General features: G+C 53.7%; 2 protein-coding genes across 2 annotated transcripts in view; one reads left to right on the top strand and one right to left on the bottom strand.

Annotated features, from left to right (window-relative positions):
* CSUI_004726 (endonuclease exonuclease phosphatase family protein) overlaps nt 1-342 on the top strand; it is a gene marked incomplete at its 5' end in the record, with an annotated part of 2,991 nt that extends 2,649 nt beyond the window's left edge. Inside the window, one exon of the mRNA XM_068064911.1 lies at nt 248-342. Within this exon, the coding sequence (XP_067923112.1) occupies nt 248-329 (82 nt within the window). The 3' untranslated portion in view covers nt 330-342. The remainder of the gene's footprint in view (nt 1-247) is intronic.
* A 992-nt stretch (nt 343-1,334) lies between these two features.
* Nucleotides 1,335-7,929, bottom strand: CSUI_004727 (nad transhydrogenase subunit beta). The gene is made up of 4 exons (XM_068064912.1): nt 6,804-7,929; nt 6,156-6,316; nt 4,355-5,529; nt 1,335-3,999 (listed from the first exon to the last, which is right to left on the bottom strand). Exons 1-4 carry the CDS (start codon nt 7,187-7,189, stop codon nt 2,170-2,172), a joined length of 3,552 nt encoding a protein of 1,183 aa, XP_067923113.1. The 5' UTR covers nt 7,190-7,929; the 3' UTR covers nt 1,335-2,169.
* Between the last annotated feature and the right edge of the window lie 1,373 nt (nt 7,930-9,302).

Here is a 9,302-nt window from a genome sequence, read left to right on the forward strand (position 1 = left end):
GATAGATAGATAGATGAACGTTTCAATGGTTATAGTTAGGAGAGTGGCTACCGGGTTTAGTTATGGCAGGCTATACCGCTGTGTGCGTGGTAATGGTTTCATGTACTTATAGGTTTGGATTGTTTCGCTCGACGTCGCCGGGCATGTTGTTCACCGTGGAAATACATTGTGACGAGACCCCGTCCACGTGTGTCCTTTGTCGTCAAATTCGAAGACTCTGTATTGTCTCTTATGTCTTTTCAAACAGTACAAAAGTTCTTCTCTCTGATAAAACTCGCAAACTCTCCCGGACAACAGACGTATCGCCAGCTTGGGGCAGGCTTAGGTAGTATCCGTCGACGACAGCTCCTTACCGTTCTTGTTTTTCTTCCGCTCCTCTGCAAGGTGTGCGTGATGAGTTCTTGCCAGGTGGTACCGGGCTTCTTCGGGCGGATGGTAGTAGTCGTAGTGTGGAGATAGCTATACCTACGTTCGATTCATTCATCAGAGCAAGGACAGAACGGTTTCGTTGAAAGGAAACGGGAAGGCAAGGCAGGCAAAGATACCTGACATATTCATAGTGTTTACAGATTACACCCGGCACACAGCCAAGAAACCGGTATAAGGATATTTCCTCGAAGTCCCAGGTTGCATTATACTGTCCTTGGACTTTTGAGTTGTATGTTCAGTGTGGATTCATTTTCCTGCCTTTAAAGCTTTTATGTCGGTCGCCTTTCCTTCTTAGCGATGGGATAGGAGAATAAGACACTTCTTATTCTGTCCGGAGTTAATAATACGCCATGCATGTCTCAACCACTTATTTTCACCTTCCCACTCTGCTGCTGACCACACAGACAATGTGTTGCCAGTGATTGGTAGAGATAAAAACGCCCTCGTGTGAAACACCTCAAGTTATGAAGGTGAGGTTAATCGGGCACCTACAAGGGGAGGAGTGAGTCTGCCCGGAGGCATGCTTGACGTACACCACAACCCGAGAGGCGTGGCTTTTTTTGAGCCAAGGAATGGAATTTCGATATGAAGGGAGGAGCAGAGACGGGTCATTCTTAGGCTTTGATATGTTGCTCCAGCGGAGAACTAGACCAACCACTGGACCTTGTTGTTGTACAGGAGTTTGCGACACTAGGATTCCGAACGAGGTAGTTTAGTAGAGCTCTTTCAAAGGTACGAGAGTGAAAGATGACTCTGTTCTCTATGTATCGTACACACGTATAGCATGGGTCCCGAGGAGCAACGAGCAGAAACTCAGATATGGAAACGGAGCAGCTGTTTGCGGACTGTTGTGTCCTCCGATGAGCTAGACTCCGAATCGAGTTAATAGCTTATAACCGATGAAGCCTCTGCAGCGGTCGCATCAGTTGGAGTGATACAGGAAGCAGAGACAACGGGTTTTTTAAATCAGTGCGCAGAAGGACGAGACAAAGTCAGGTCCTTGGACAACGGATGGAGAAAGGTGAGCTCAGACACATGTACAGACCTGAGAAGTGAACAGAAGGAGCTCCTTCGCAACTGCCGCGCGGAGTCGCAGAAACTCCTTGTAACAAAGGTGCAGTGAGTACCGAGGAAAGTCTGGACTTCTCCATGCACGTCTGCAATCAAACCTTAAAAAAAACCTGTCTCCTTAAACCTGAATGGAAACCTGCAGGCCACAACAAAGCTTTCCTTCATCTATCCGTGGGGCTTTCACAAGTGAGAAGCCAGGAAATCGGACAGCGATCACTGTAGGCAGATCTTGAACGGACTTTGTGTGGCGTCACAGTAACGCTCCTGCGTTACAGACAGCTCGTACCCGATGAGTGCGTGCTAGTGTCAAAGATGTCTTGACTGACATCGCTTCGAGCGGAACGTTCCGTCGATATTCTTTTCCTATGGAACAAGACTGGAAAGAAAGAACCATGAAGCCCAGGTGGTGGCGAATGCAGCATGTCCAGGACTTTGTCAGTCTTATCACGTTGGCTGATTGTTTCTCAGGTCGTCCACTGAGAGGAGCCCTGGGCTATTTCTGTTTCTTCGCTGGGGGGACGGGAGCGTATCTGTTTACCTCCTTTCCCTGGAGTCCGCGAGGCCGAGGAACCTTCTTCATTGTTTTGTAATCCAGAAAGTGCGGGTAAGGTGGACGAAGTCGGCATGCCCTCCCGATTGCAAAAATAGCAAAAAAGAGAGTTGGCAGAGCTATTTCCGCGACTTCTTGAACATGTTAAGCATGCGCTGTGTCACAGCAAATCCCCCGAAGACATTCATGGAGGCGACGGCTATGGCGACTGCATTCAGTATAATAGCCGCTGTACCTCGGGAGCGGCAGTAGAAAGGTTCAAGAGGTCCTAGCTGTCCTTGGGGGCAGATAGACTCCTTATCGAAAGCCTCGTACGCCCGGGAACTAATGCCTAACATTCCACCTACAACCACAGCTCCGCTGATGGCATTTGTGACAGACATAAGCGGAGTGTGAAGTGCAGGCGCGACATTCCAGACGAGAAGGTAACCGACAAAGCATGCAAGGAAGAAAACGAAGAGCAAGGGAGGGAAAGATGGAGGAGCTGTGGATGCAAAAAGAGCAGTGAGAAGACCAATAACAAGCACTGTTATCACGTCTAAAGGTGCCGCAATCCCTCTCCAACGCCGCGTCATGAAAGAGTTGAACTTATCCCAGCGGGATGGAGCTACGGCTGCTTCTGGCTTGTCAGTAGACAAAGCAGCTGGAGTGTTCTGCGCCAAGCCACCTGCTTGCTGGGATGCGGCAGGGGCTTGAGGGGGCGGCTGCGGCTTCGCCGGTGGAGGGAAAGTCTTTTCTCCGTTTCGTGTCACGGTAATTGCTCGGACGACCTCGTCATCAAAATCTACGCGAAAGTTGCTCCCTCCTCCCATATGTTGCAGCAGATTGTAAATGTTACGAGCAAACATTTCGGAGGCTTGTGGAGCCATCCTTGACGGCAGATCTGTAGAACCTACTACGGTGACCTTGTTGTTATATACATAGACTTCACCAGGCTTCGTCACTTCCACGTTCCCCCCCGTCGGCGCCGCGAGGTCGACTATAACGCTGCCTGGCTTCATAAGGTCTACGTGCTCCCGCTTGATCAGCTTGGGTGCTGGACGGCCTGGAATGGAGGCTGTGGTGATGAGGATGTCAATCTCCTTGCACTGGTCCGTGAAAAGTTCCATTTCCTTCCTGATAAATTCCTCACTCATCGGCTTTGCGTACCCTCCCTCTGAGCGTCCTCCGCCTTCACCGTCATCGTCAAAGTTCATGATCAGATACTTGCCACCGACAGATTCAACCTGATCCTTGCACTCGAGACGAATGTCGAAAGCTCGCACATCGGCTCCCATGCGGTGAGCGTCCCCAATGGCTTGGAGACCCGCGACACCCGCTCCAATCACAAGTACCTTGGCAGGGGGGTACTTCCCGGCCGCTGTAATTTCGGGACCCATCAGCCACCCAAAATGAGAGATAGCTTCCACGACCGCCCTGTATCCGGCCAGCTTGGCGGTACTTGATAGAACATCCATTTTCTGAGTGATGGTCAGACGTGGCAAGACATCGAGTGAAATGACCGTGGCTTTTGATCGAATCGCTTGATGGACCAGAGACTCGAGTGTCGCAGACTGGCTGTTGGGACCAATGAAACCTGCGACAAAAATCTTCTCGGAGTTCTCTTGTGACACGGCGCTAGACCGCTGAGGTGGTCCGCCAGGTGTCGAGGAAGTTGTCTCAGCCGCCTTGAGGAAGATCTCGGATGCGTTGAAGGTAGTAACTTTGACGATTACTCGAGATCCTTGGACTACGTCTTCTGGTGTTTCTGCAATCACAGCTCCAGCCTGCACGTACTGCTCATCTGGAAAACCCGCGCGGAGCCCTGCCTGTTTCTCAACAATCGTCCCTAGCTGAAGTTCATCCCGGAGCCGTTTCACCACTGAAGGAGTCATAGCCACACGGCGTTCCATCTCTCCACGCTCCTTGAGAACCCCGACGTAGAAAGTGGGAGGAGCTGCTGCGGCAGCCTGAACAAACACGGGGTCCAGCGCAAAGCAGAATAAGAACTGAGGTACCCAGACCCAGCCGGAAAAGCCCAACCAGTGCACACGAAGAAGTGTTTGCGTTCACATTGGCTATGGCGTTCTCCTGAGCCCACAGCAAGGTTCCGCCCTCTCACGCGTTGCATCAACGGCCTAACAGCAACATCTTAGCCTCCTCTGGGAGTAAGCCTGGTGGCCTCAGCCGGGGGAGCAGCTCGAGAGGGGGGTGCCATTCTCAGTGTGGTAATACACTCTAGCCCACTGGGGCCATGATAAGGTCGCGCACTATTCGTTGACACCTGTCCGAACAGTGAACCTAGTAGCTGTCAGCGCGTCTTACTGCAGTGTCCGGTCCAACTGCTCCCCCTGGTTTTTCGACGCTGACAACCGTCCGAGCCGTAAGTTGCGCACTAGATTTCCCGTCTTCCACAGGGCCAACCGTAACAGCAACCGCGTTATTGTCGGCTACCGTGACGGCCGCCTTGGGAGCCGAAGTTGCTGAGCGTTCTCGCAGGCCCGAAGTCAACCCAACGACAGAGGCTTTGGCGTCACCCAGAAGCATTTCGCAGTTCGGGTAGAAGAAGAGTGGATTATCGACTCCCGCGTAGCCAACACGCAATGAGCGCTTCAGCACAACCACCTTCTTCGCCTTCCAGACTTCGAGGACAGGCATTCCATAGATGGGGCATCCGGGGACGTTCTGCGCGGCGGGGTTGACAGTGTCGTTTGCTCCAATAATGATGACAACATCCGTAGACGGGAAAGCATGGTTGATCTCATCCATTGAAAACACAATGTCGTAGGGAACATTAGCCTCAGCCAGCAGTACGTTCATATGTCCAGGGAGGCGCCCTGCTACAGGGTGAACAGCGAACCGCACTTCAGTTCCTCGATTCCGCAGTTCTTGTGTGAGCTCCTGGACGGCGAACTGTGCACGGGATACAGCCATGCCGTAGCCAGGAACAATGATGACGCTCTGCGCGTCCACTAGGGAATCGCACACGTCTTCTGACTTAGCTATTGTAGCTTCTCCCTGAAACTGCTCCGCGGTACCACCCGTATCGCCGAAACCTCCTACGAGGACGTTGTAAAGAGAACGGTTCATGGCTTTGCACATCAGGTACGACAAAATAATACCTGAGGCTCCGACAAAGGCACCTGCAATGATTATGATGCTGTTCTGAAGAGTCAAACCCGCAAAAACACCCGACCAGCCGCTCCCGCTGTTGAGAACGGAGATCACGACTGGCATGTCCGCTCCCCCAATAGCCATGACAAAGCAGATTCCATATAAAGCAGAAAGGAAAGTGCACACGGCAAGACAAGCCGCACCAACAGGAACCTCATTGAGCCCCAGGACACCTGCGGCTGCTCCAGCGGCCAGAAGTAGAAGAAGCATGGCCGGCATCCATAGCCAACGTAGGGGGATCACCCGGGGTTTCGATGCGATCCAGCCTGACAACTTCCCGCAAGCAACCATCGAACCTGTGAACGTTATCATTCCAATCGACGCGCCTGAGACAACATGCGTAGACCCAGGGACTCCGAACGTCAGCGCAAGAAGCCCTTACAGAGCGATGAGCACGTTTGTCGGAGAACAAGTATGCTCTCACCCGAGCAACTTACACATGGGTGGCCGCTTCCGAAGCCCTGACATCAGGGGCTTGGGGGGACTGGTAAAATCGGGTTATCTGCTCCCGTTTCTTGCTGAGCCGTTTCGTCTCTGTCGGATCGCACCTATCACGTTTCTCCTCGGCACCACACTCCTTGGTCTTTGCCAGCACTAGGTAATGCGTCTCCCCCTGTCTCGTTACTGCGTCCTGAGCTTCCGTATCTCAGCTCTTACGATGTAGGAATGGCAGCACTAGGGTCAAGGGGGAGAAAGATTCCTGGTCTGCTGCCTCCACGGACCTACCATCGCACACGTTTCCCCTTGCATTACGGCAACTCGCCTGTGACATCTTTCTCTACTCCAAAGAAGGAAGAAACAAAGCCGAGCGACTCTCACAAGAATCCCGGGCGGACGCAACGGCAAACATCGGAACGGTATGCACCCCAACAGAACAGGTACTCGCTGGCTCGACTGCACAGCGAGCACCACGGAGAGTTTTTACTCTCAGCTTGCATCCCACAGAGCTCACCGATCAGGTAAAAGACTGTTTGGTACACTTGGAACTGCAGGTAGCGGGCCTCTCCTACTGAATGCATGGCATCTTGCTTGGCGACCTCGTATGGTGAGAAATAAAGAGCGTAGCTTTCCAAGGTGGCAGCCAGGCCGCCAAAGGCGTTCAAGGCCCCTACACTGTAGAAAATGAAAACAGGAGATCGCACCCTTCGAGGTCCTCTACCTACAAGACATCTGCATCGTTACCGGGCCACCGCGCGAGTTGTAGACGCTGTTGACATTTCGGAAGTGCTGGGACGTCCTGACCTCCAGGCAGCTACGGTAGAAAGCCAAGGGAACAAACGCTGCCTTCTTTTCATTAGTACCAGCCCGAAGGTCTCTACGGCGTAATCTGCAAGAACACCATCATTAGTTAGTAATTGTCCCAAGTGCTAATGCTGCTACGACAGGCGTAGTATCATCTGGCAGTTCTGAGCAGATCGGCCTTGTTAGCAACCAGCTCCCAAGACCGAGCTGGTTGGTAGGTAGAGGGGGAGGCTGACTGGCCCGTCTTCTGTTGGAAGGTTACCAGAGTGCGGCTAGGTGTGGAACTTCAGTCTGTCGAGGCCGACTGTGCAGGGCCAGTCAGGAACAAAGAGTTCTCTTTCTTCCTTTTGAAGCTTACAGCTGAGGTATAGAGGTCATTTTGACGAACATGGCGATGGCAATAGCCACGAGTGCGGGTGGGACGCACACAACGAAGAAGATCCAGATTGCACGCTCGTAGACGAAAGGCGAAACAAGGGTGCTGCACACGGCTACCAGCATTCCTATCACTCCGTAGATATTTCCCATTTTCGCACTCTCTTGATGACTCAGACCGCGGAGCGAAAGCACAAAGAACAAGGCTGCCGAAATATAGAGGACCTGCAGCCACACGTCGGGCTCGATAACGCTCTCGAAGTCTGTCAAATTCACTCGCAGCTGCCGTACAGGTGCCATCTGCTGAGTCACCCACTCCCACGTAGTCAGAGGCTGGGCCTCCCCGTGATAGTCAATAGAGGCCGCCATTCTGCAGAATCTAGCTTGACAAGGTCGCTGCTGTAGCGCTGCCTCGGTTCGCCACAACACCTGGACGACGTAACCTGTGGCAGACAGGCGGGGATGACCTGACAGTGAGACACCGATCTGCCGCAAAGGCTGCCGCCACAATACCAACGGTAGGTCTCCCGTACGGCTCGTTCCTACGGGGACTGACAAAGAAAGGGGGCTTCGGGCGCAGTAGTGGCGGTAACTCTACGGTAGGTCACAGGTTCTATGTGCGTGAATGCAAACACGCGTGTAGGAGCTGGCACTACGGGCTTCTTTTGCACCTCTCTTGCCATATTGAGCCTATGATACTGCAATAAAGAGAAAGGCAGCTGAACGCCATTTGCCGGCGGCGGCTGAGAAAAGAGCCAAGAAAGAAACCTTTCGAATAAAAACAACTCCCCCAAACGCACTGTAAGACCTGAGGAGTCTTTGGCGCGCCACTGACACTGACAGGCAAAAAGGTGGTGGGTAGGCGGAGGCCGAAGCGTAAGAGCTACGTTCCAACGGGATAGCTATCAGCAATACAGTCTCTGGGGAGACACGAGACGAAGCCAGAAAGGGAAAACGCTGTGCGAGTCCCCTTGCTTAACTTTCTTGCTAGTTAAGTCGCAAAGGCAAGGGAAAGCCGTTGATCAGTTGGGACCTGGGTTCTGTTGACGAGCTGTCCCTGTCCCAGGGCACCGCCCCCTCGAATACAGTTACATTCTGGCCCGGACAGCTAGTCTCACCGACCGCATAGAGGCTGAGGCTTCCTCTCAGTGAACTGCACCACTACGAAGTGTCTGCTCGGTCAACCATATCCGTCAGAGAGTCACTGTAGGACGGGCCGCCATCGGTGACTCTCCCTGCCGGCGGCGCACTTGTCGGCCGGCCATGCAGACAGGAACCAGACATCAGCGCTAGTGGCAATACGGCTGCTTCCAAGTTGGTGCATCGGCGCGCGTGAGTCGCCTGTGGCCATACAAAGAAGGTCAGAGCCATCTGTAGGGGGCTCAGGAAGTCTACCCGGTCGCGCTTCCCCACGAGCTGCAACTTGGTGTCAGGATCTGGGGTACCTCGGGCCGACAACAGGGTAGCCGGTCCTCTGATGCAGGAGCCAACAAGGGCAGACGTGTCACGACTGCTTCTGCATCCGCGACGGCCATGTACAGGTACATACTGGGAGACTGCATCTTTCGCGGTGAGACCCATCTCCCGTTGGGTGTTCGGATCTAACGACTGCGGGGCATCTCTGGAAAGGCACCGCCCCATGCTTCGCGTGGCAGCGATGCCCAACCAGAGTCTACTGGCGACTGACCTTCGAGGGTTCTGGCGAAGCCTGCTGTGTGTGGCGCGGCGCTAGGATCCTCAACAGTCCGAGGTGGGCCCTGTCACTCTACACGTTGTTCACACTACGTTGTTCAAACTCTGTCAGGCCAGGATACGACGCTGCGAACCGCCTGTTCGGCCGTAGCCATCACCACGAGCGAATAGAAGAGCCGCGGCCAAGGCGAGGAAATCGTGACCGTGGGGCCGTTTAGCTTGGATGGAATAGCAGCGCGCGAAATGAGACAGCATTCAACTTCGTGGTAGTGTAAGAACGATGCGCTGAGGCATCTTCCTCGCTAAGGCTGCCCACCGCCGCGGGCTCTGCTGAAAGTCAGCTTTAGCTACTTAGGGACTTTCATGCGACCCGTCACAGAGCCGTACCACCCCAGTGGATACGCTCCATCAGGTGTGTCGCGGTCGACCCATCTCCCATATGTGCACGGTGGAGTCCGGTGAGCGTGCGGACTATACGAAAAGCCCTTCGGATCTGGACTCAAGAACCCCGATCGCTGAATGACTTCAGTCTCCATTCGCCACGGATTCTGGGTTTGCGGTGGTCCGACCATACCCAGCTACCACTCACCTGAAGCCGAGGGGTGAGGTGGATTTTGCCCTACATGAGCTGGGACACCGTTGGAGGACATGGTTTGACTATGCTCCCTAAAGCACTGACACAGCTTCCGTGCGTTTCTGTGTTCCTGGGGGCTGCAGTCTCATGCCGCTTTTGTCTTCATGACTGTGGGGCGGACAGGCTTCAAAGACTGGAGACAGGCCGGGCGTCTAC

The sequence above is a fragment of the Cystoisospora suis genome (genome assembly GCF_002600585.1).
Source record: "Cystoisospora suis strain Wien I chromosome Unknown contig_2254, whole genome shotgun sequence".
NCBI classification, from domain to species: domain Eukaryota; phylum Apicomplexa; class Conoidasida; order Eucoccidiorida; family Sarcocystidae; genus Cystoisospora; species Cystoisospora suis.